The sequence below is a fragment of the Lathamus discolor genome, chromosome 2, assembly GCF_037157495.1.
Source record: "Lathamus discolor isolate bLatDis1 chromosome 2, bLatDis1.hap1, whole genome shotgun sequence".
Classification (NCBI taxonomy): Eukaryota; Metazoa; Chordata; class Aves; order Psittaciformes; family Psittacidae; genus Lathamus; species Lathamus discolor.
Window position 1 is genome coordinate 92,810,475 of NC_088885.1, and position 27,554 is coordinate 92,838,028.

At 36.2% G+C, this 27,554-nt stretch overlaps 1 protein-coding gene across 3 annotated transcripts in view; it reads right to left on the minus strand.

Annotated features, from left to right (window-relative positions):
• PTPN3 (protein tyrosine phosphatase non-receptor type 3) overlaps positions 1-27,554 on the minus strand; it is a 111,071-nt gene that overhangs the window by 45,008 nt on the left and 38,509 nt on the right. For 2 of the 3 annotated variants that reach the window (XM_065667754.1, XM_065667752.1), the window contains exons 3-11: positions 25,885-25,992; positions 25,678-25,735; positions 24,533-24,611; positions 23,052-23,096; positions 22,108-22,160; positions 12,063-12,183; positions 9,697-9,784; positions 7,105-7,193; positions 3,220-3,283 (exon numbers count right to left, since the gene is read on the minus strand). In XM_065667754.1, the coding sequence (XP_065523826.1) occupies positions 3,220-3,283; positions 7,105-7,193; positions 9,697-9,784; positions 12,063-12,183; positions 22,108-22,160; positions 23,052-23,096; positions 24,533-24,611; positions 25,678-25,735; positions 25,885-25,992 (705 nt within the window). The remainder of the gene's footprint in view (positions 1-3,219; positions 3,284-7,104; positions 7,194-9,696; positions 9,785-12,062; positions 12,184-22,107; positions 22,161-23,051; positions 23,097-24,532; positions 24,612-25,677; positions 25,736-25,884; positions 25,993-27,554) is intronic. The other variant, XM_065667753.1, reaches the window with a different exon arrangement.

Below are 27,554 nucleotides of genomic sequence, written 5' to 3' on the forward strand. Positions count from 1 at the left end.
AAGTCTAAATATGTACCTAAATTAGGAAAAATACTTTCAGGAATTTCAGAAGGATGCAGTTAGTTTTTAAATTAACAAAACATTTTGTTAACGTAACCATCTGGCTCAGTAACAGACCACCTTGCAAGTCATGCTATTAAATCCGTGCAGTTTTAAAGGTGAAGACAGTTCTAGCAGGATCCAAGTATCTAATGCCCATCCGACAAGTTCAAAAAGAAGGGTATTTTAATAGTTACTAAGAAATGAGGATTAGAGAAATTTGTGGCCACCAAGGTAAAGGGAACAAATCTCAATAGCTAAGGTGAGTGTCTTGCTATTTCAGCATCAAGGAAGAACTTTGCATCAGATGTATGCCTACACCATTCACAGAGAATTTGAAAACATTTACAGCATATCAAGTAAAAATATATTTTAATATGCAGAAAATGAAATTGGTTTTAAGCATTAGATAAGCACATTTGAAATAAAGTTTTATTTTTGGAAGCTTTAAAATGTTGCCTGTAAACCCGCGTTGTTTCTATTCCTACTTTAAATCTTGCACCCTTCATTAAGTCTACATGTAATGAGCTTTTATAGCATCAGACATCCACTGATTCATCAGTCCTGCTCCCCAGTTCTTATGCAGCTCTTCAGTAGATACAGAATATTGTGTACTCTTATCAAGTAGCTGATCAACAGACTGAAGCAGTGGGAGGGTAAAAGAGAATGTGAGGAGCAGGGAGAAAGTGAAATAAGGTAAGCTGACTCTTCAGAACAGGGTCATAAGAAAAAAGGAGTAAGAGAAATAAGGAAAATAAACATGGCGCATCTCAGGTGACTGCACATTCATAGCCTCTGAGAACTTTCTGTAGATTCTGTAAAGAAATCTACATGACACACAAAGCAGAAATGTTACAGCATTTTCATGAACTTTAATAAAATCTTGCAATGAATACGCAGTATCTGCTCTGCTTTCTCCACATTCTTCCATCTTCCTTATTTTCACCCTCATTTACCTATTTCTTCCTGTACTTCCAAGTAAAAAGCTGATCAACCCAAAGACCAACACCACCTCAGTCATCTGCCCTTGCAAACCCCAAGAGACCTACCATTCTGGAGAAAACTTTTACTAATCCAGCTGCCACCTCACTCCTACTGCGCTGCAAGAGAAAGCTTATCCCAGCAATACCACTGAAGTACTGCAGGCTAGCTGCCCTAAATTTCAAGCAAAGGAGGCTAAGTGTCAAGGATGGATATATCTAGAGATTTAACAGCACACCTGGTCTGCTTTTTCATATCTATGAGAAAGAGTAAAAAGGTCATGTTGCTGGCCCCATTTTTTCTACAGTTCTGTAGATCTTTAAGTATAATACAGTGTGCATTACTGTAATCTCAGAGGGTTATGAAATAAAGAGCTATGATCACTTAAAAGGAGATTAGTTAAAAGAATCAAGGGCCTTGAACTGTCACCATTTATCAAACATTTAATTGAGCAAACTTTAAGAATACTGTCCTCTTCAAAGGTCTCCAGAAAGAGAAATTCCATTTTGGATAGCAGTCAAGTCTTTATGCAACAAACACACATTTTACACAATTTTAAGTCCAAAGACCGTTATATATTGCCACTGAATTCTTCCATATTCCAAAAAAACACCAAAACCTGTAAGTACATTCATTTTACTATTCCCTGTTACTAATCCTCTCAGAGAGGGTTCTGTTCCTACATTTATTCTCACAGACACATTTGGAAATTGCTGTCCATAAGCTTGCCCATATTTGATACTTGAAGATATTTAGAATTTAAAATGACTACTTATCAGTGAATTTTTAATTCTCAAATCTAAAGGGTAATACTTGCAAGTGCAATATAATTACACTGAGTAGAATTCAAATACAAGAACACTCACAAGCTAATAGAATAGTTTGCCAACCACTCGCTTCTTCATACAGTGAAATAAATAAGGACTGAGATAAGTTTGCATAGAAATAGTACATTTAGAAGCATACAGCTTCCATAAAACTTAAGACCCCTCTACGGTGGGTTAGGACATACTCTCTCAAAAGAGAAAATGGTGTAATTTGTGCACGCTATGTGCATAAGCATTTATACAGTATCTCTAGATAGCAACTTCATTTACACATGAGCCCTGAAAAGTAAGCATGAGTTCATACACGCACATTTCTCAAATCTGGAAGATACCCACAAAACTTGGGTGGGGATGGGTGGGGATAAAAACATTCTCCTTTCGGATAGGAAAAAAGCATCTATAGCAATCTGTGTTCAGCAGACCTTCTAATCAATGTGGTTCAAGAAGTCTTCTTGTAACACAACTCTTATCAGATTAAAGAGCTCATTTACTGCTGCAAAGAGCCTTCATAAAGTTTAGGTTTCTTTTAACATTTACCTTTTACTATCTATTTAAGTTCCATCCTCAGCTGAATGAAAGCATATGCATATCTGCTGGTCACTAATTTCTGCATGACCAGAACATTAGACATTCTTTTCTCTTTGTAAAAAGCTACCTAAATGTATGTTCATATTGAGGCAGCACAGTACTGTAATCAAGATCCCCCTCCCCACTAAATAGACTAATATTGCATCTGTTCTGCAAAAAGCGCACAGCATTATGAAGGTGTCTGTTAAAGTAGAAAACTTTTACACCCACTTTATCAGCTATCTTCATGTATTTTGCTAACATCTAAAGCCCTCCATGTGATATGCAGCAGGAGGAGCACTATCCCCATTTCCAACCTTATGTCATTTGGCTGCAGAGCTCTACCTTCCTTCAGGAATCATCCTTTCCCCCAAAACTAAGACCCATAATCAGAAGGGACCTCACAAAGTCCTCCTAAGATGTTTAGTAGGTTCACTGCATTAGGGAACTCTACAGGGCAGGAAGAACATCAAAGAACAGAGCAGCAGATATTGACAAGATAAGTGAAACATGCCAGGTTACTAAAGATCTGCATTTACCCCAAGTCCTCAAGGGGGAAGAAACCTGCATAGCAAAGATACGGTCCAATATACTGAATGTGGAAGGATTCAGTATTGGAAAGGACACAACAATGGGAAATAGAGAGATGACAAGAGCACCAGAACAATAAGGACAAGTTAACAAAACAGAATTTCAAAGGAAGGTTACCACAACAAAGCCTTGTCATCAATATTTTATTGTCTTCACATTTAAGGAAAAAAAAATTGAACATGACCACTTGAGCAAAAGAAAATGGACTACTTACATGTTTTTGTCGTTGTTGTATAAAAAACTTTTTCCTTTTAAAGGAAATTTTTAATATATTTACCCTAAAAGAAAGAAACAGACTGTGAAATACTAAACAGTAAGAGGGATAAAACAATGAAAAATAATACCACATACAGCAAACCTAAAAGATTATACCTATTAAATATTCAGTGAATAATAGGCAGTCATCTCCTGTGTTGATTAGCAAATAGATGTCAATAAAATCAAAGGAAAAGTACTAGCTAAGAAGGAAAAGCCTTTTTAAAATTACGATTCTTCCTCATTTACTCCTTAAATAGTTCGCTAGCAATTCTCTCCCACCAAATCTATTCTTGCATCAAAAACTTGATGACATCCTTTACCAAGCTGCACAAATGTTAAGCGTGTCAAGTTTCTATAACTTAAGAATCATATGACAACTGTGACTGAAGGAACAAAATTTAAGAACCTAATGACATTACAAGGTTGGTCATACAATATTTGATGTTTCCCAGAGACTTCACAGAATTGGCTTCATAATGTGAAAAATACCATGCGCTTGTAGTAATAACTAAACACTGCAGCTAAAATCATAATTGTAGAAGGATGAAAACTCTAATAACGAATGTTAATACACTTTTCACTTAATTTGTTAACATTCCTACATAACTTATGTGATAATTTTATGCAGAACTAAACATCTCTCATATATATATAAAAATATGAATAAATAATTTCTAAGGTAAGGATTACAATAGGAATTGGTGCTCAAGCAATTTTCAATTTAGTTAAATGCTTACCAGTTTTGCTAAATTAAACAAACTGCTAGGAACCCACACACCTTCCTACAGCAAAACAAGATTTGCCTAAAATACCTAAATTTTCTCGGCAATACTTCTGCTTCAATAAATGTAAATTTACATATTTTGGAAAAAAACCCAGTATAATCTGTGATCAGCTGGAATCATATGGATGCCTTGGGGAAGTTATTTAAGGTCTGACCAAGTAATATTTGCCTGAAAAAAATCCCCAAAAAACCACCATGAAAATATTTTGGAAGGTTGCAGCTAGAAGTTTCAGAATATTCTTGTCAACTGATAACATTTCACAGCATCTTAGTCCTCATCAGGTATGAACCATGTTGAAGGTCATCTTAGTTCTTACTGCAGTTTCTGCATTGCTATCATCATGTGGGTCATATTGTTCATTCCCCACTAGCCACTATTCCTCTAGCTGTTTCTCTGAAGTTTTCAAAGCAAAGAAACTGCACACATTGAATAGCATTTAATGCATAACCTCAATTGCTGCCTATGTAGAAAGTGCTTGTATGTTTTTTGCCATAAATATAATATTTTACTTGCAAAATGAATTTGGAAATTATCACAAAACAGTCAAGCAACTCCAAGAATAACTTTACAGAGCATATAGAATACTACATTAAATCCAGAGTTATTTTTTAAACCTGTCTTGACTTGGATTGCCTCTGACTGATCAGTCAGCTCTTTATGTAGGTTGCTTTGATTGAAAATCAGCCTTTTGCCAAGGCAGTACTCTCTCACAGCCTCTGTTCCTGAAAACTTTTGGGTCCCCTTTGACTACTACCATATGGCATAGTCGTATTGTCATGCACTAATGCTGCAGAGTACTTAAAGTTTTGGAAAGAGTGCTTTGATGGTGTCTGCTGCCACCTTGAGTTCCACCACGTTTATGGTGAAGCTTGCTCAGCCTATAGGAAAAACTACTTAGTACAAGTGGTGTTACATAAAAAGCCTAAATACTATTCCAATTATCTGAATAGCGTCTTTTTGTATTTTCAGGCATATCCTGTTCTGCCAGGAATCTCCTTACCTCCGCACCTTCAGCTCATGACACATTAAAACTCCAGACATTACAGAAATATATCCTGCTTTGAGGTCTAAAAGGAAATTGAAAGTTTATACTGAAATGCAGCACAATGTAGCCTGCTCTGGTGACTTTCTTTGTTTGCCTGTTTGAGTGAGGGAGACTGGGTTGGGCAGGGAATGGACACCATTCCTACCTAAAGAAATAAGACTAATTCGTTCAGAAAAAAATAGCAAAATTTATCCTGTATGTAGTGAGGTTTTGCTCCTCTCAAGTTGAGAAGATATTTTTAAAGAGAGAGTAGGAAAGCTTGGAACAATTGCATTAGTTGTCAGCTGAAAATACTGCAGCCTAAGATGAAAAATCTGTGGGTTATATTCCCTACATTTCTTTTTGTAAATGAGAATGTTTTTGTGAATGTTGATTTAGCTTCTGTATTTTATTCCTCTATGCTCTCCAAGAGTAAAAGCACAGGAAGTTGTGGATTCCTCCTGTCTTATGTGCTATAAATGTCCCTCTTTCTTCACAGGGATAAATCATATCATCCTGGATTTTAAAATGACATTGCTATGGATTTCAGGAATAACTATTATCTGCTCATACCTGGGGTCACCAAGTTGGCAGAGCAAGACTTGCCGAAGACAGAAAATGTGCCTCCAGCTGGCAGTTTTTAAAACCTGCAGCTGTTTAGAGAAGCTGAGATTGACAAACGAAAGGGCAGAGCTCAGGGCACAAAGATGAAAGGTAAAAGTATTTTATGCCTTAGTGTGCATTAGAAATGTAAAAATACAACACGCTGCTGTGCTGTATGAAAGCATTATTGACAGACATTTGGGATGGCTACAGAACATCCAAGTGAGTTGAAATACAACTCACCGCAAAGAAGTAAAAGAAAAATCTAGAGACTGTGCAGTACATTTTCCGTTAAAATTTAAATTGAAACCAATTTTATTGTTTTCCCCTATGAAATACCTGTATGGTTGGGTTCACAAATGAAAGAATGGAATGACCTGTTTCTTTAAGGAATATCGCTAAAAAGGACTTTTTTGTATAATTAAGGGGCAAAAAGCAAGTTCAACCCATTAGAATGCACTCTTCTGTCATGATTAAGAACACTAAACCATCTTACTGAAACCATTCTACAAAAAAAACTGCCACAAATTACATAATGAAATCATGCATAACATGATAAAGCTATACTTGATAAAGTATGCAAAACAAATTCACAACTTATTTTAAATAAGAAAAAGTGGAAAAAATTCTTTCTGACCCAATACAAAACCTTATGGAAATGCCCAGCCTCCATATAATTTCTAATCTATGTTATCATTCTTAGGATAACTAATAAAGCCCATAAGTAGTATAAATAATTATGGCTTAACTAATTTCTACTGTCATTTGTGTTAGACTTCTTGTACACATTGCTGTAAAAAATAAACTGTACAAAGAAGCATTACGACACATTCTAATGTTGTCAGTATCACAGAATAATGCAAAGGTCTCTCCCTGAAAATCCAAAACTTGTTAAGGTTCTATTAACAAGTAACATAAGCCTTGTTTACATTACATAACCTTGTTTGATGACTTCCAAAAATTTGTCTAGATTATATTATCCAAGTTCCAGTAAACCTGAAACTCCAAAGAAGCAATTCTACATTTTATTTCCGTGAAGCAAATACCTTCTTGCTGAGGGACAGGATAAAACAACCAGACCATTAGCTGTTGAGCTTTACTAGTAATACTGTTGTTTGTTTCTTTTAAAAAGACATATTGGTGGGTATAACAACAGTGAATCCCTAAGATCACAGGGTCCTCCTAATTATATACTTACACTTTTGTGTGAATTATCTCAAGACTTCACATTGTGAAAGGAGTTCAAAAGTCTTAGAAAATTAAAAGCCTAGGCAACAGGTTTCATTTCTGTCTCAATACGAGCAAATACAATGATACTCCATAACGAAAAGAAAATATGCATTGCAGGCTTCTTTGGAATAAATGTTAAAGCAAATGAAAGTAAGATAGAAAAGGCCAGACATATTTCTTCACTAGTAAAGGATTTTACCAGGGATAGAAGCTTGTGCAGATGAGTTTTCTATATACAGCAATTCCACCAGATGCAATCCCAATCATGAGATCTAAATTATGGAGATCCTGCAAAAGAAAAATACTGTAAGAACACAGGTGCAGTTTGTGTTATTCCCACTTATCTACTTATAAATTAATTTTCAAGTTTTCTATACTTAAGTTGCTACTCCTGAGGCAAAAGTTCAACCACATATTTGGATTTCTCTTCACATGCACCTCTTTCCTCTGATTTTATCTACCAGGTATAATTAACTTTCACTCAATGAAACAAGTTATAATGTTCGTATTACTACACTAGATATTCTTTAGATCAGTATCAAACTAAATTTTCAAGTCCAGCCTTATTAATTTTACCATGGGAAAGAAGTCGAAGTACTTCCCAAGACCAGTCAAGGTAAATGTCACAGAATTTTGGGAACTGAACACAAATGTCCTGACTAAGCTGCTTAAAAAGACAGAGGAAACAAGTCCTTATTTTTTCCAAAAAGGTCTTGCTGACAAAGACTGGGCAGGAGATGACCACCATTCTGCATATGAGAGAGTATGCTAGAGGAATATACACGTGTACATGGATATTTGATACACTAAAGTGAATCCATTGTTAATTAAACTAAAAGCTGCACATTAGCTTAACATGCTTACCTGGAAAAATTAATCCACACATTTACAATCCTTTATAGGTATTGAGAGACTCAAGAGGAAACACATGCTTCCATATAAGCAAATGCTTGAATTAAAAGGTTGGGGAGGACACCGAATTGTCAATTCGAGTCTAAACCCAAACTGATGTTACAAAAGTTACAAATCTTGGCATCCTTTTTCTCTGTAATCAACACATACTAATACATTATTAAACAAATCTGTAAACAGAGATGGACACATGCATAAAGGTACACGTAAGTGTAGAATCCATTTATTAAAACATAAAGGTTGACTTAAAAGTAGTTGCACACTATTTTTTTTAAGGATGACCAAAGGTAATGGATTCTGTTAAAGACTTCAGTAGCTTAGATGCTCCTCTAGATGGTACTCCGTGCTCAGTTAATATACAGTTTTCTTGTAAGTCCAACCCCAATTTCTTTATGTTAAGAGGGTACAGAAGAATAGAACAGATAGCATGTGCTCTAATAATACAATGGAAAGTCTACAATAAATCCTTTAAAAATAGTTGCAGAGAAGCACGGTAATGGTACATGAATAAATGAAGCTGAACCAAATTTGCATTATTTATAAACCTCCAGTGAAATACCAGAGCAGTACACAGAGAATGAGCATTATCTATTTAATACATAGTGCACTAACACCAAATACTGACAAGATGAGAGGAATATCAGTGCTATCTCTGAGAGTATAATAAAAGAAAATCATTAGGCAGGTAGCGGCTCAAATATGCTCAAGATAGACGAGAATTAGCTGAAATTATTAGTAATCCTCAGCTACCTGCTGCTCCACTTTGCCAAGAACTGTTGCTAGAGGAGCTGGCTGAATCTCCATTGGAAGAAATGCCTGAACTGTCAGTTTATGCCAGCATCGTGCAGGAATCCAGAATTGATAGCCCTTTATTTTAACACTTGGGGAGAAAACTAAGGTATTTCAGGTGATAAACTGCATGTACATTAGCTGCCCCTACCACGACACAGCCACCCTAAAGTAGGGCAAACCCCTATATTATTAGCACTTAGAGCTTACTCCAGGTTTCTACCTTTAAAAATCAATACTGATTTAAACAGCTTTAGGAGAAAAATCTGAAAACCTACATGATTTAGCAGAAATAAAGGATTAGCTAAACACTAGATAAGGATTACTTAGGCTAAACTATTTTCTCCAGGAGCTTTGCCAGAAAAATAAAAATCATTCCCCACTCCCCTCTGTCCCAGTCCAAAATACTAATCTCCCATGCTATTTGTTATAATGAATTCACTGGTGTTATGCCTAAAAAATCCAAAACCAAGATTCTATGATTTTATGAAATCCCAGCAGCCAGTGAAATACTGGGACATGTTTCTTATCAATGCACACCCTGTATCTGAAAGATCTCAAATTGATTTTTAGCAGTCATCTTCCACACTGTTAAGTACTGCTTAGGTTTAGCCTGGAGTCAGGAAATACAAGAATAAACTCAAAAAACAAAACCAAAACCCATCCAACCAAAAAAACCAAGTCATAACCAAATCTTCTATATTCTTAACACTGTTTGAAATTCAGAGAAAATGAACTCTTAAAACACTTGTAAACTACATCATAGCACTAAACAGAACATTCATTTTCTTCATGCTAAGACAATCATAAGCTTTATTAAGACTATTAAGTAAAATATATTGCAGTATTGAAACAATTTATGTTAAAAATACACTATTACTCCTTCAAGGAGATCTAGCTTAGATGGTTGAAATTCCAACATCTATGTTATATTGAAAATGTATTGAAAAATTACCCAGCTCTAAATAAAAGCAACACACATTCCAGTCAATACTTAAACGCTAGTGTTTTTTTCTGCTGCTACTAAGTTCATGTAAAACACACAACTTTCTTTTTTTTTTTCCAGGTAAAAAAATCACTGTAAACATACTCTACCACTGTGCAATTCCACTCCATAGAATTCAAGTGTTCGTGCTATATTTATGTAGCAGGACTCTGCTTCAGATTGCTTGAGGCCACTGAAAGAAGGAAAAAGGAAATACACATTTACCACAGTCAAAAATAAAAGACATGATATTATATTTATTTCAAATGTGGGAAACCAGAAGAAACCCACAGCCCAGTGTCTGACAAATAAACCTCATTAACTAGTGCCACAAGTTCCTCAGTGGTGAAGGCCCTCTTAAACTCTTCTCAAATATGGAGGAAGTTACACCTTAGCCGTTCTGGGCCTGTTCTTCTGAAAAATCATTCGTATGTGTTTTGTTAGAAGGGATGAGCAACCAATTTCCCAATAAAAACTTTCTTTGTAACAAGAAGCTGTATCTGTAAATATTCTACACTGCACATCCTCTCGGAAGGAAGTAATTTAGAAGAAAGATTGTAATTTAGAAGAAAGATTAGAAACAAGAATGTCTAAAAAAAAAAAAAAAAAGGTGAGAAAGAAAATTTATAGTTATGAAATTCACAAAGGAAAAGCCATCCAAGTTTATCTACTATGTATAAATCCTAAAATACTTTTTTCTTCTGCCACTAGATGTGAAATGTGCTGCAAGACTTACAAGGATTCTATCTTTGGGTCTTCTGGAAAGCTTCTATGACTCTGACGTTATTTTGTTCCCCAGTAACAAGAACTCAAAAATCCCCATACCTCAAATAAGCATATTGTATATCTTCACAGAAAGGCTAGATGGAATCTACTAGGAGTTTTTAAAACCAAATAATCCAATCACTAATCCATTCTCATTAGGTATGTTACCAGTACTGACCTAGTCAAAACAATGTCTTGGACATGAGTATTCACTATGAATGCCAAAGAAGGATGCAAGAAATACTGCCAGGATGTACAGTAATTTGTTTCTTCTCCCTGCACTCTGAAATAAATAGTACTGAAAAGCTAAGTTTCAAAAAAGGTGTTAATAGAGAAACATTTTTCCCAGTTCAGTCTGCTCAAGTATTTTTATTCAGAACTTCAACAACCACCACCTACTTTAAGCCTCTCAGTCATCAAGGCTTCACTCTACCAAAACCACTCAATGAAAGCATCAATTTTATTGAAAGGACTCAGAAAAGAAAGGAGTCTTTCCCACAGACCTCTCACCACACCTCTGTCTGGACCAACAGTAATTACTAGTCTTTTCTCTGCAGGACACAATCAGTTTTATATCTCCGACAGCACTAAATAAATGAATTCAAACCAACTGCTTCAAGACTCTTCAGAGTCTCACTACAATGCTTCCTTAAGACCAGCAGATTTATTCATGCCTGTCTACAAGTCTCGCTCTCAAAACTCCTGAGCCTACTGGAAACTGCTAATTAATTTGGAAGTAGAGGCTTCTGCTGTTGCATTCCTGAATATCAGCTGCTAGGAAAGGAGTCTATATTAGGTACCTACACAGAGGGAATTGTTGCATTTAGAGCTCAGTGATTACCTCTTTTTTGCCCCATAAGTAACAACACAAATCTTCTGGACAGCAAGGCAGCACACCTGAATTTCAGAACTACTCACTACACCCGCTACCAGTAAAGAAACAAGAGGGAGAGGTGAGTGTACTGCAAGATGACAAAAAAGTCAAGGACTATCAGGCGGAGATATGGAGGTATTCCAGGTTATAAACCAAAGGAGAGTGGAGAATTAGCTCTGTTGCAGTAAAGATACAGACAGAACAATTCCAGAGAGACTGGGATTTCATTTGCTCAAATGCTCACAGATAATTTCTTAGGTTGTCATATTTGCGTTCAGCTTACAAGTATCTGATCAAGAGCACTAATTCTGGAGCTGTAGTCTTACAAGAGACAAATCAGCAGGGTCAAAAAGAGTAATTAGCAGGGGACTGACAGGAATAATCTATTGTAGTCTGTATATTACATTCAGGAGAGTGGAGAGAAAGCACAATGCTAATTGAAATGTTTCATGTTTGTTTGCTTTTTTTACCCCCACTGATAGACCAGAAAAATATATAGGATTTGAAAAAAATAGCCAAATGTCCTTGATCCAAAAAAATCCTCAACCATCTAGTACAGCATTCTAGATGGCTGCAATTAATAATGGAGAAGGCCAATTGATCTACTGGTTGTTATAGCTAGAAATCTATTTAAACATTTTACCACATTGGCATCATACTCTACATATGATTAGAATACCAGCTACATGATAAAACCAAATATTTCATTTAATAGAAGCAATATGAAATAAAACTGCCTCTGTACTGAAACTACTAAGATCTTTAGTCTTCATTTTGGCATCTTATTCTTTAAAAACCCAAGAGGTGAGGGAGAACTAAAAGTTAATGTTACCTGTGTTGCTCATGTAGCGATTCTACTTTGGTAAGAAAATCTTTGTTCTGCTCTGGTATAAAGCTGTAATTTGACAGATATCCTGGATGATGAACTGCAGCATTATAGTCTCCAAGTTGTGCTGTTAGGAAACACGAAACAGATACACAAAGTTTTCATAGTTAATTGATTATTATTTAGAAGAAATTCCTTCTCCTCATTAAAACACATACACATAGAGGGAAGTGCAAGAATTACAAATTACTTCTCAACAGACAGGCAGAGTTCAACGCAGGGAACTGTATGAAGAAGAAAAGCTTTTTTCCAAATACGCTTACCATAACAATCTCAGACACTGAACGACTCATTACTTTAGTTACTTATATAGCCTCACTTTTGCATCACAAGCTGTACCCCCATCAGACAGGCATTACATGACACAGCAGCACAGACATGTACTACTGTGACATTAGAGAAAACCAAATTGCTTCAGTAAGAGATGGTAAATGAAATCAGTTTGATATACATGTGACTATAACATACTAGAACTCTTCAACAAGATCTGACTCAGAAAGCATCTACTCTTCACACTGTCACGTAAAAACTGTTCAAACTACCAATTGTGGATCTGTCCTAATGATTAAATTGTCAATTTTGCCTCAGCTGAATTCAGCCGAGTTACTTCAAGCACTAGAAATAGCTGCTGATTTGCACATAACATTACCAAACTGCTATCAAAAGTAAATATATGTTTACAGCCAAATAAACTAAAAAGTTCCCTAAAACGTTATACCTTCAAAAATTACATTAATTCTTAGATGCTTTGAAATAATTACTAGACAAAAACTAATTCTGATCCACAATTGGTTGCATATCTGAAACAAAATGAAAGTATATATAATCATAAGTTTATAACCTCAGTCTACGCAAGTTTTCTTTAAAAGCTAGGTTGGACTTACATCCTGGAAAACATACATAAACCTTTTACTTGTTATAAAGGTACACAGTTTGGGACAGCAGGGAGGTTGCTGCAAATAAGGTACTTGCCTATTTGCCACAAATTTACCTAACTTCAATTAAGCAAGTAATTCAAGCCTCATATTTCATGAAATTATGTTTTCATTAAATAGTTGAGATTTAACACAAAAAATTATGGTATGTTTAAGAAAGTAATAAAAGCCTGTACTAATCTGCTTGTTCCCTAAGGACCATAAAATACGTTTTATAAAGCATTAAAGCTTCCCAGAAGTTACTTATAGGACTTGTAAATCAAAACAACAGACTGCAAACAATTCAGCATAGAAAGCCCCTCAGCTAAATCAAAGTTAAAGAGCCAGGAACAGTATTACTACCATTAGTTTCCAAAAAATGCAAAGTATGAAAGAGTCATTTAACTGATTCAGGTTGGGGAGGGTGGGGGGTGGGAAAAGTTACAGACTTTAAAAATAACTTACAGCTACAGTAACTATGGAGCATCTGTAATGCAGGGGATAACTAATATTTGCCAGGTAAGTATTCAAAAAGGCGGAATTGTTACAGCCAAGAAAACAGAATGTGATACGAAACAATTCCCAGACAAATGCAGTCAAAAGCCACTATAATTGCACACCTAATTGTCAGCATCAAGGGAAATATAAAAATAAAAAATAGAATGATAAACAGTAAGTAACTTATTTTGAATGCAGATGTTCCTGCAATGCTTTGTCCTTTCTCTTCAAAAGGTAGCCTGAATTTTAAATTATTTTACAAAATGGCTGGCAAAAGACTAAATATCTACCGTGAGAACCAAAACGTGTATTTGAACACTTCTGTCAAATAATATATCTGAGGAAGAAAACAAAACAAAAAATAACAAGACAGAAGATCCAGAAGTATAACAAGAAATGGAAATAATTTTTAGGAATATCTGTATATTAACAAAAGTCCAAGTCTGCCAAGACTAAGGCTACTGTAACAGTAAAAACAATTAAAAACTTTCTGAACAAAACAGGTATGTTAATTACTGCCAAAAAATAAAACACACAATTTCACAATGACAGTAGATGATTGAAAGCTTTTTCCTTTATTAGTGATTATCACAACCCACCTTTTCTATGAAACACAGTCTACATTTTTAAGGTTGGTCGCAGCAGGCTTGAACTACATTCTTGTCAATGGGAAGAGGCTAGATTGCCAGAAATAAGACAATGTAACTGTCCACTAAAATTTTATTTGCATTAGGCAGAAAGCTTTTACTGTAGTTTTACCTTCTCTAAAGAGGGCAACTGCTGTTCCTTCATGCATTATGAGGTAGAGTCTTCTTGCTCATCTTCCAAATTTGGAGGGTGCTCTGGTCTTTTTTTCCTCTTCCTCCTAGCTACCTGAGGTCATGTCAACAAGGGGGAGCAGTTTAGAGTACTATTTGCTTCTTCAACTCCCCAGCCAACTGTCACAGTTGAAGACAAACTATAAATGCTGATTAGTAGACATCTTGGAGGACTAATGGTCTTGTGCAGAATTTAATTATCCAAGTTGGGAAAAAAAAATAGGACAGATCAAACCCCATATGTGAGGTTTCTACCTCTTCACTGGATTTCTCCAGAAGAGAACAGAGGGGAAATAATGACCTATTTCTAATTCGGGAAATCACAAACCACATTTATTTGAATTTCAGATTCTTGCATTTTAGAGTTCTATATCTAATATACAAAGCTTAAAATAAGAACATGATGGACCATTCATTTAGAAAGTCCTATTCAATAAAAAGAGTATATTTAGTTCACAATTCTTAATAAAAGAACAGTGCAACAGTCAAGCAGCCATGTAATAATTTTCCATGGATGAATTCCCATGTTAACAGTAGTTGTGCAAACTCTCAATACAGTAAGAATTCATAAATGTTAAAAAAAAAAAACAACCCTCAAAAAACCAAACAAAACCACAAATAAAAATCCTGACATCGTGTATGTTCACATAGGGTATGAACTGCCTATGCCCTACTGAAGCCTGAACAAGCCATCTTTTCTTCAGAATGTACACAGAATTTGTTCAGTTAGAACAATGTCACAGGTACACATTTTTGTCTCTTTCTCCTGGCAGCAGAAAGACTTTTGTGCAGGAAGGCATCAAAGTAAAGGACTAATTCAAATGGACACCCCTCCTTCCCATCATACCCCCAATTTTTATAAGGTTCAGATACAGAGAAAGGGAAGACCAAGAACAAGTGTGTTCATGTAGTACAGATTAATTTCAATATGAATTCTACGGGTACACATGCATCTTCCCTAGAAAGAGAAACCTGAGTACCAGGTATATTGCTGAATTAAGGCCAGAGGACAGGGAGAACAGCTTTATAGAGGGAAGGTCTGACACACATAGAAGCAAAAAAAGCCATTGAAGCCAACAACTCTTACAGTAATTTTTGAGATTTGATTTATTCAGTGGTTTCTTCAAAGAAAACAATGGTCAGTTGGCTTACATACTAGGGTAAGGCAGCACTAATCTCATTTCTGTCTTCCACTGCCCCAGAGGGAGGATGCAATAGAGACAGAACCAGACTCTTGTTTGAGTTAAAAACCTAAAAAGATGACAGTCAACAAATTTCAGCACTAGAAATGCAAAACCGAACTGGAAAGGCCCTGAGCAACATGATCTGACTTTGAATAAGCCATTTCCAAGCTAAATTTGCCTGTGGTTCTTACGTACACCAAGCTATTTTTGACATTCAAGCTTTCTGCTACACAACCAAGATACTTATTTGTTTGGTTCTAGTTTCAGAAATCAATTTTATTGCTGATTTTGAACGTTAAGAATACCAAAATACCACCACATCAATCTGGCCCAATTTCCAATTTTCCCCAGAAAACATAAAAGTAGAAAAGATAAGCCTTTAACTTGGTATAATCTAAAGGGTGACTGATTTCTACTTGACATATATGTGGTATCCTTTAAGATACAGAAGACAAGTTGGTCTCCAGTTCAATACAGACTGTGCTTGTAAATAATAAAAAACTCTGCATACAAAGCAATAGCAGCAGAACCTCTTTCTCCATATGGCATTCCAAATAACTACAGATGTCTGATGGAAAATGCATGAATTGCTTATTGGCCAAGCATGAAAGGGAATCAGTCACAGATAATATGGACAGTTTGGTCCAAAGGAATGCTTACAAAAGCTAGTCCTTGGAAATACATTTAATATCAACTTTCTAAAGACTCAAAAAATGTACCAAAAAAAAAATATAATAAAATTGAGTAGCTTCACATTGAATTCATAACTTTTTGCAGGGTTGCCTATTTTAGGTGACATGAATAAAGCACAAAAGTGAACTCAATTGCCTGTTTTTAAAAGAGGATAATTAAATAAACAGATCAGGTTCCCGGTGGAACAGAAAATAACGAATGGGACAAGTCTAGCAGACAAGCTGTATAACTAATTTAACTTTTATCAAGGGGTAAAAATCCTCAGACACAATATTCCAGTTCCAGATTAAAATAGAGTTATATGACTGGCCTCCAAATTAGGACAGCAGTAACAACTCATGTGCTGAGATGAGCATGAAATATAGTATTAGAGGCTAATAATAATTTTATCTTCATATGAACACTGAGGTACAAAAAGGTATTTCTTAATCTGTACAGTTCAATCAGTTTATACATTTTAAGTGATCACTTCTTGGCACAAATAGAGAACAGAAGAAAGGTGATCCACTGCATAGCATAAGCTACTCTCAACAGTAACTAAAGTATTTAGGTATGAAAATGCTTCTGGATTCAGAAAATAATTCACTACATCATAGTTAAGTTTCAAAGAGCTAACATAAAAACGTAGACACTTAGGGACTAAAAAGGAGCACTGAAATGACAAAAATACATGCAGATGTAGAAATTAAAGACACCACGTTGAAAACTGTTATCAGAGAGGGACTCCAAAAAGGACCAAAACCCTCATAAGTGGATGCTGAGAGAAGGAAAGGTGTTTCAACAAGTGGAGATTGTATCCAAATAAGGACAAGAGAATGAAATCTAACCCACTCAGCCACTAAGTAAGCAAACAAGTATGATGTCTCTACTGGACAAGTAGAACTAACTATCACATGGATAAAACTAACCTGTTTTGTAAAGGAAAAAAATGATTCAGACTCAAGAGACCTTAAAATGTTCAATCCAGGGATGACTAAGTAGCTGCTTATGACCACTTAACAACACTTTGTGGTAAGACAGAATGAGAAATTAGGCATTAATAAAAATGAAGGAACATTTGTAGGAAAAATAACGAAAAAAACCCAAAACACCACTACAGATACACAATGGTGGTCTCCAAGTTACCTATCACCGCCTCAGAATGAAAAATGAGTCAGTCAATGTAATACCTTGTATTAAAAAAGCAAACCAAACAAAACCAAAACCCCAGCAACTCAAAACCTACTCACCGTCAAACACAACAAAATCACAAATAAAAGGAAAAAACAAATTAAAAAATGTTATACTAAGTTACTATTTCTGCATCTCAAATACAGTGTGTACTTCAGAAACCATAGAGTCACCGTCAGAAAAAGTATTGATAAAAGAAAAGCATAATCCAAAGTACAAAGAGCATTCATTTTACAAAAGTATGAGGATAAAAGGTTTAAAGGAATAGTTATCAGTACTCCCAGAACATTAAGAGGTTTTGCAGAACTAATGCATCTTAAAACTACTCTGATCTTCTATCATCTCTGTTGTGTCTCAGCATTCAACAATTTTCATCATCATTAGTATAACACTGTACTCCACGGCCCTCAACTTTGGGTAACCATCCTTTTCCCCTTTTTAGTTATGTTAGACAAAAATGTTTAATAGTTTCATCACCTTACAGAATAGTACCAAATCTACAAGACACTGTAGAAAGTCAGCTACGCCACTGACCAATATCCTAATCTGGAGCTCCACTCCAGAGATTATAGCATTATACTTCTTTTGAAGTGTTACTGATTCAAAAAATTATGTGTGGCATAGTGCAAGAACACCAGACAAACAATAGTTACAACGATCCCTTGAAGTGGCCTCTATTGCCTAGTGCAAGTATAAAACATAGTTAAGGGAAAACAGCTGAAGAGCTGCTGTATTTGAACTGTCAGGACAGTCTTAGAAGAGCTGCTGTATGAAGAGATGCTAGCAAGCTTGAGAATCAATCTAGACCACAGTGAACCACGTGGAAGAAAATGGGCATGTATTACAATGAATCTCTCCAAGCAATTTTATTGGGAGTTTCATCACCATCACACAGGTAACACCCTGCTACTGCTGACAACAGGTACTGTAAGACATGATCAAAGGAACCTGTGACAGAACAGCAATGATGCAGGCTTAAGAAGAACAGATGGGACATGCACAGAATCCTCAACCTACTCAACATATCTGGTAAATAAATTCAGACAATGGAAATTCAAGTCAAAGTCACCTTTATTCTTCCACAGTCTGATTATGATTCTGAGCCATGAGAGCTACAGATGCCCTGGAGAGTAGCAGGAACCTGAATGACCTCTGAGCAAATCTCTCTGTTTAAATTATGACCTGCTGTGCACTATTTCGCTTTACAAAAGCACAGGCAGGGAGCACACACACACATATCCCCAAATGGTATTACGAAGAGAGACAGGTCACCATAAATTAGGACGTATGAGGTTTTGGTGTAGCATCTGTAAGAAAAGAGAGGGGCAAAACAAAGGCAAGTTGGAAGAGTTTGCAAGAAGAATGTCGATGGGGGAATTAGGCAGTGCAACGCTCAATGTAGAGCTGCGGTTGATGTTCCTCTAAATCTTAAAGCCCACCTCCTCTCCTGGGATCTCAGCCTTTTTGGTGTACCCAAAATTCTAACAAACTCTCTTATGCCTAGTTCCCGAGGGACTTGCACACTAAGTTTGGTTTTCCTCAAATCCTCACCCACCTTCCTTTTCTTAGAAGAGGTTAAAGTCCATTTGAATCCCAAGTAATTAACCAGCCAACCACTTCCTGAATGAACTCCCAAAGATAGATAGGAGCATGCTAGAGAAACCTCCTGGTTCTCAAAGCAGAGCTGAGAGGTGAACAGTAACACAGGAGATACAAGAAAGACTCCAGCCACAATGAATCACTGAGCAACTGATGCTCAGGAAAAAGAAAACTTGTAAGTATACATATGTCCTGGTTTTGAGCAGCAGCAGTCATTTTTCTCCTTCTTAGGAGCTAGTACAGTGCTGTGTTTTGATCTTTTGGCCTTGGGGCAGTGGTGATAACGCCGATGTTTTCAGTTGCTGCTCGAATGTTTGGTCTGGCCAAGGACTTTCTGAGCCTCATGCTCTGCCAGGGAGGAGGGGAGGCTGGGAGGAAGCGGAGACAGGACACCTGACCCAAACTAGCCAAAGAGGTATTCCATACCACAGCACGTCATGCCCAGGATGTAACTTGGAGTGACCCGGAAGGGGTAGAGGGACTACAGGGTTGGACGAGGTATTGGTCGGTGCTCGGCTGGGGGGAGTGGGGGTGAGTTATTGGTCGGCTGGTGCTGAGGTGTTGTATTCTTTCCTCTTGTTATTTCCTTTAGCACTATTATTATTGGTGGTAGCAGTAGTGATTTGTGTTATACCTTAGTTACTAAACTGTTCTTATCTCAGCCCGTGGGAGTTGCATTCTTTTTGATTCTCCTCTCCGTCCCTCCAGGAGCAGGGGGAGGGCAAGAAGGGGGGGGAGTGAGTAAAAGAGGTTTGTGGTTGGGTTTAAGCCACGACAACATAACATCTTATCTTGGCTTTGTTGCTGTGCAAGTCCCAGCCCAGCAAAGGATTTATGCATGTAAGAGCATATTCCTACCAACCCATGGGACTTCTTACATACCAATAGTTAGCAATCTAAATATTGCTCCGGAAATGTGAGTTACCTACACAAAGTGATAGAAAACAAGTGGTGCTAAATCAGCTTTGTGTGATTTTAAGTAAAAACCAAACCAACCAACCAAGCAAACAAAAATGCATGCACACACTGCATAGGTCCCTTATTAATTTTATAGCCTATGCAACATTTCCATTTTACACCAGTAAAAACCAAGATGTATGATTTATCATTAGATTGGTTTTTTCAGTATGAGTATCCTTCAGACTGAACAATTTTGGAATTAATAATAAATTAATTAATAAATTCTCATTTAAAAAGTATTTCAAAATCCATTGATCATTTCTGTCCCAAAGAGTATTTACTGATAATAAACTAACAGCTTATTCAAGTGTCTGAACTTTATTCGCATTCAAGTTTAGTCATGCTCTACTTAGACATAGTATTCACACCCACTTGTATTCTGTAACTTAGCACCACCAGACAACAGGGTGTGCCACAACAGTGCAGTGTCACAAGTCAGAGCTTTACTTCAGAATCACAGTGCTGAATCCAAACACCTGCACAAAGCACAATACAGAGAAGCAGCACTCAAGAGGCACCACAGACATCACCACCAATTGTCCCTTTGCAAAACTTAAGAGTCTGAGAAGGTAAACCACACAATTGCCACATGTGAAAATTATAGTTAAAATAACAAGAGCAGAAATACCAAACATTAAGCTTCAATGAAAGACATCTGACTGAGCCCTCCTGCCAGTGACAAGTGCTCCACCTCTTAAATAAATAAACGTAAGTTTGACAGACAATAATGATTTCCCTTTCTGCATACCAGGGATGTCAGAGAAGTAGAGAACAGCCTGAAAACCCACAAGAAGTGGCAGTAATAATAAACAGCTCAGGTAGAACTGATCCAACTTCAGACAATGGCTCTTTAATAAGCAGATACCTCATATCCCAAAACTTTTAACTCTCATTATTGATCATGATTAGAAACTGAAACACCAAAAGAAAACTATTTAAAACTATTTGTCAAGAGTCCTAGCAAACATGACTAGATAAGGAGACCTATACAATCAGATTTCAGAAGGTCTTTCCTACGACATCACCCTTATGTAAATGGCAATAACCCGGTAGCAAAACAAAAAACTTTTTCTTTTCCTTTAAGACAATATGTCTTCCATATGCCCCATGCTTTGCTGATGCAGAGAATCATACAAACAACAAAACAAAGGCCATCAGCTAGCAAAAAAAAAGAAAGTTGGATTTTTTTTAATTATTATGATTGTTGTTGTTTTGCATTTGTTTTGGTTTTGCCTTTTTTCATATACATATAAATATATACACACACTCATATCAATCTATCTATCTATCTATCTATTTATCTATAAAAGATCCCCCCAAATCAACCCCCCCAAACTAAACCCCCCAGACTGGTAATAACAGCACTATCCTGAGTTAGAAAAACACAGTTATTCTACTATGCTTTCCCCTGGCTATTATTTTACAAATAGACAAACTCCACTAAACAGTCCACCTGTTGGGGTTTGTTTTTTGCTTGTTTAATGAGAAAGTAAAAAACAGCTAGAGGAAGACCCATCTGTTTAGGATGCCTGTAAGGCATAGGAACCAGGCACCATTTCGGTTATCCTACAGAAGACTTTTTTTAATACCATCCTTAAGAGTTTCATTTTGCCAGTTGCAGGAAGACAAAGAGGATATAAGTTCTTGCACATGGAGTCACCTTAAATGAACTGCAAGGTGACAGACAGTTTTACATAGCAACTCAAACTCCTTAAAAAAAAACCTACATAAGAACATTGGCATTTCTTAATCACGAGTTTACCTTCCCCCTAACTGTACTCTAGATGATCTCTTATTTCCCTGAAAACATTTCCCATAGCTATTGTAACACACAGTAAGTTTCATTACTTTGTTTCCAGTGACGATGAAAGCCTGCCTTTTTTGTCAGCAGTTCAAGTACACATAAGTCAGAGCAATGTTACTCTTGAATCAACTTTATTTTTTTAAAGACCTAACAAGTACACTTTTTCTATATAGACTGACTGAAGGCTTTATAATAACTTGCATCTTCTTTACAAAGCATCACTGCAGCATTTTGAATATTCCACACATATATAAGGAAAGAAATCTTTCCTTATATTTCAGTGACACGCAGCAGAGAAGGTAGTCAGACAAATATATTTATTTAAAAAAATAATAACTGGCTATTACTTACATTGTACTGCATACGATGCCAGAACAACAGCAGAATTAATAGGGCATGACAACCTGGAGAGAAGGGAAGATGTTTTTATTTAGACATATAATGTACAAATGTGTTGTTAACTATGTCTCCGCAATTAGTTCAGTATGTGAAGAGTCATTTACTTCAAAGAGTATTCGATTTTTTCTTACAAAGTTTGATTGTCAAAGCACAGTAGGACTGGACATTAAAAACTAGCTGCTGTGCAACAGCTTAAGTGAATGGAAGTAACTAAACATAAAAGGGTATCTTCGTATTCTTGCTGGATGCTCATACAGGAAAGCAAAAGCATAAGGGATTTTTATGTGGCTCTGGACATCATTTTAGTAGCTGCAGTCTGGCGTACTCTAAACTAGACACAAACACTAAAATCAGCCAAATGCCAAGCACAAAGACAGCTCCAATCTCATCACCAAAAGTGACTGCATGGAATCAAAAAGCCAACACCTAAAGGCAATTTACATTTGGCAGCAGATACTCGGACCTCCTTTTTCCTCTCAAAAATGTACAAACACACAAGCAAAGGAAACACTGGGTATATGCCCACCACAGAGGGAATATAACCCTGAAATAATGAGAAATGAGAGCAAGAATTCACTTTGAAATTCCGTCGCAACTACTGTACTAGACAGTGGGTCCCCACATTTGGAGTACCATACTTGGCACACTATGCTTTACAAACACACAGCACCTCCTGCAGATCATTCACCACAGGCTCGCAAACTGTTCTTCATAAGTGAGCTGTATGAAAATTTGTAATGTTTACCCTAGCAATTTTATTTTCTTTTAAAGCAATATTTCAGGAGGTACATTTTTTATAGCAATGATACTCTCAGATTTATTTCTGTTTGCTTTGTTTTGGTATTTAATTTTATTTTAAAAAGAATTCTAGAGAAATTGAAGATACTTCTTATTACCTTCCTTCCACAATATCAGTCTTCAGTTGCAGGAAGAATAAGTGCCTAGAACAAAGTTTTTTTGAAAACAAAACAAACATACGTTTATTTTCACTTTTTACAGGTATGGTTTAAATGGTTACATGCATTAGTTTTATTTTACTAAGATTTCCTGACAAACTATGCAAACAGATGAATAAACCTTAGTGGCATTTACAAATAATGCAATCATACACCCACTTACTCTCACAACAGTTTTAAAGGTCTTTTGGCAGTCTGTACTACAACTCCAGGACCACAGCATCAATGCCACAACAAACACTACAAAACCCAAACCATTACAGAACTGAGCTCTTTTACTCCCAGTAATAGTCATCTTGGATATAACTTAAAAAAAAAAAAAGCCAACCCCAGACTGTGATAGTCTATCTTGGAACTACTTGGAGGACAAGGCATTTCTCAAGCAGCAGATGCTGACAAAGCTCTGAAACAGTTGTCCAAGAACAGTTCAGCCTTGCTCTTATTAGTGTGCTCGACAATGTTACTTTATAGTGATACTGGGGAGTTGGGATGAGAAGAGCCATACAGAGCAGGTCTTTGAATAATTTCAGTTTAAAATTGCAGAAGAGCCTACAACTATGTGATTAGTAAATACCAAAACAAATCAACTGCTAAGTATTCTACAAGAAGTATCATATAACATGATCTACTATTTCTGTTCTCAAATCACTGAAATGAATAATGAAAGTTACAAAAAAGCCAGATTAATGGGCATATCTGAATTCTAAACTCCAAATGATAAGCACTGAACAAAACAAGTATTCAGTTAAAGCCTTGTGACAAGTAAATTGAAAATTGCCTGTAATTCAGGTACCACATCACCACAAAACCTCAGAGATTACAAAAGTAAAGGTCTACTATAAACTGAAACATTATAGAACTTTGCATGTTACAAGTAATGGGCAGACTAGAAAACAAGAACTGTTATCTGTCCTTCCTGAAACAAGATAAACACCACCCTCCCACACCCTCAACATTAAATCTACTACACATGTTCAAAACTGACTCAGTGTTGATACAAAACTTGTAACACAGACCTAGGGCACACAGACAGCTGAATCACTGTACTTTCCTACTTTTTAATCTTTGCATCTGATTAATTAAGGGATCCAGAAAGAAAAGTAAAAAAATGCAATAGGCAAGTACTTCAAGTAATGAAGCTGTTAAAAAAAAAGGGTAGGGGGAATCCAACATACAAATAAACTAACTGCCATCTTTGCACTAGTTTATACTCTTGGCTGTATTTTGGAGTTGTAAGCTATGTATAATAGAAAGTATTCATTATGAGCATCACATTAAGCCGTCAATTCCAAACACATCGAATACGGAAAGTTATAAAAAGTTTTCAACTTAAGAAAGCATAGTTTGTCAAGCTGTGGAGATGGGAAAGAAGGGCTTTACATATTCCTAGATTACAGAAGCAAATATCAAACAGAAATTACCTGGTTTGTTCTTGCTGAAGCGTGTTAGGATCAGGTATAAAAAACCTTACACGAAAACGAAGGGTGCAGGGAAAACCTCCTGCAATATTTTAGAAGAGCACATCAAATTTTTGTTAAGAAGCTTTCATTTCTATATTTATAGAAAAAAATACATGAACCACATAGAAGTCTCTTGTGTTTTTCTCATGAATCTAAAAGAAACCACAAGATCTGTCTCGTGATCCCCAACTATGAAAAGAAAATACCGTCAAGATTTTGTGATGCTTTCATTTGAAGTACTTGGTATACGCTACTTTACATAAAAGGCATTATCTAGTTATCTTCACCTCATAGGCATTAGACAAGAAAAAAGTGGCAAATATATTGAAGCATCTCAATTGGGATAAAGCACAATTCTATCTTATATAAATACAAGAAAACAGAAGTTCAGCATGTTACCATCACCTATTTTTATTTAAATTTGTACACAATCTATAGCATATGGTAGAAATGAGAGAACTGAAAAATGTAACTCGAGTGTCACAGCACAAATTAGGACAGTGTCAGCCAGTCCTAAACTGCTATCTGGCAGAGTCACGCCGACCAGCCTGTCCTTCTTGGTAAGCATCCTGTATTACCCAAAGCTGTTTATAAACAAGACATACTAGAACAACACAGGCACTTTGAAATGTGTAGGGTTGGGGTTTTGTTCCGTTAGGTTTTTTTTTATTAAAAACATGCATATTTTTATTATTATTATTATTCTACTTGAGACAAGAAATTGTCAGAATCTATACATGAAATTGGCTCCACTTCCCCCAATCAAAACTCCTTTATTGTCCCTATCAGAGGAATTTACTGGTGCCATACGACATGACAACTGTTTTCACAGCCATAATGCCCAATACTGTTCAGAAGTCAGGTACAGATGCTATTATAGCATCAAGGGTCAAAGACCTATCAGGTCTTATTAGCACTCTGTTAGCAGTAAGAGATTAGAAAGCTCTGCAGAAAAGACTGGCAAAGATAAGAGTTGTTTGTAAAGAAAATCTACCATCTGAACACACTAACTTACAAGAACTGTATTTATTCTAGTCATAAAAACACAGAAAAGCAAGACTACAGTTACAATCGAGATTAAAAACAGTATTAAAAACAAGTCTTACCTTTTAACTGTTTTCTAATAGGTTTGTTTGGTTCAAGCCATCGCTGTGAAATGAAAAACTATTAGATGGATTAAAAATATTTACAAATGAATACTGTTCATTTATGTTTGTGTACATGCATATGTGTGTATACATGCATGCGTATGCATGTGTGTATATACATATATACACATATACATGCACACATATATTATTTACTATACTTACAGGTGAATCTACTGAAGTTTCATTTTGCTGTAAACCAAAATATTCCTTCTCTGTCACACCCAACTGGTTATAGGTCATATCCAACAAAATCTGTCCAGTGTCTTGTTTCTGAAAACAAGAAAACTTTGGAAGTTAACCTCTGCAACACTTACATATTTTAAGGTACAATTAATTGAAATAAATGTTGTGAGGTTTTTTTTTTTTAATAATCCATGAATAAAAATAGTTGCTAATTCTATGGATCAAAGTTTACCAGCAATAAGGACTTTATTTTATCATTAATATGTAATAATTTGTAATAATGCAAAGATGCTAAGGATTAACACTAATGCTTTTCTGACTCACTGAGTAAAACTGTTGATTTTTCAGACGCATTTTCAAAAGGAAACTCTGTAGTTTTTGTTGTTGTTGTCTTTCAGTAGAAAATACGACACAGTCTGAAACTGTAAATGATGTTTCTCCTTAAAACTAGTGAGATACCAGAAACTGTTCCCTATGGTTGCTGTTAAAATGAAGCTCTCAGAGGAGCAAGGACAGATTATAAGTAGTGACAGTTGCTCTCTTGATCAATGATGGCATTAGCCAGAAATGCCTAGAAACTTGCGTGTCAGTATGTCTTTTAAACAAAGTTAATGTGTTATGAATGTTCCTAATGCGTAAAAATCTTTTCCTAAAATTGAGATGGAATAAAGGCAAGTGTATAGAAACTGTCGGGCAAGTTTTGCTGGCCACATTTGATAATATTTGAAAGATGTTTTTTTTTATGTAATTTCCTTCTGTCCTTTTCTGTAGTTTTGTAAAAGTGTCTGGATTGAATGTAAGGTGGGATATATATGGATTCCATTTTCACTGCTTACAAAAAATTGCCACTTTGCTTCCCCTGCCCTGCCCCACAAAATCATGTGAAAGGTTTACAGGGAGCTTTAACTTTTAATATTTATCCGTTTAAAAAGCGAACTTCCGGCAGCAAATATTCTAAACAAAAAACAAGTACAGTACAGTTAATATCTGACCACCTTTCTCTTCGTTGGGGACTGCAGTGATAGGACAAGGGGTAGTGAGTTCAAAGTAGAGATTTAGGTTGGGTAGAAGGAATAAATTTAGTGTGAGAGAGGTGAGGAATTGGAACAGGTTGTCCAAGGAAGTTGTGAATGCTCCATTCTTGGAACATTCATGGTGTTCAAGGCTAGATTGGGTGGGGATTTGAGCAGCTTGGTCTAACGAAACGAGTCCCTGCAGAGGGGTGGAACTAGATGATCTTCAGGTCCTTTCCAGCCCTTACAGTTCTGTGATTTTGGTAAAAGTATCCTTAGCTAGTTTGGTTTTTAAAGAGGATTCCTTCCCAAAATACATTAAGCCTGTGAAATCTCAATATGAATTAACATGAACTCAACAAGCCCTTGAGGTCAATCCAGCAACTCATTTTTAAGCAACTTTTCCCTGGACCATAGTCTTCAGTTCTACACAGCACAGCCTGCAAGGGTGGCTTACAGCCACATGGGGCTGCTCTGGTCTCTGCTGTTTTCCACATCAGCTGTCAAAAGGCAAAATAAGTATACACCAGGATAGAGAAAAAAACTGTAGGATCCTATGCTCCAGCCATAAGATCCTGTCCTTCAGCCTGAACTCCCACGTGCTCCTCAACTGCCATTCAGCCAGTATGTGCTTTC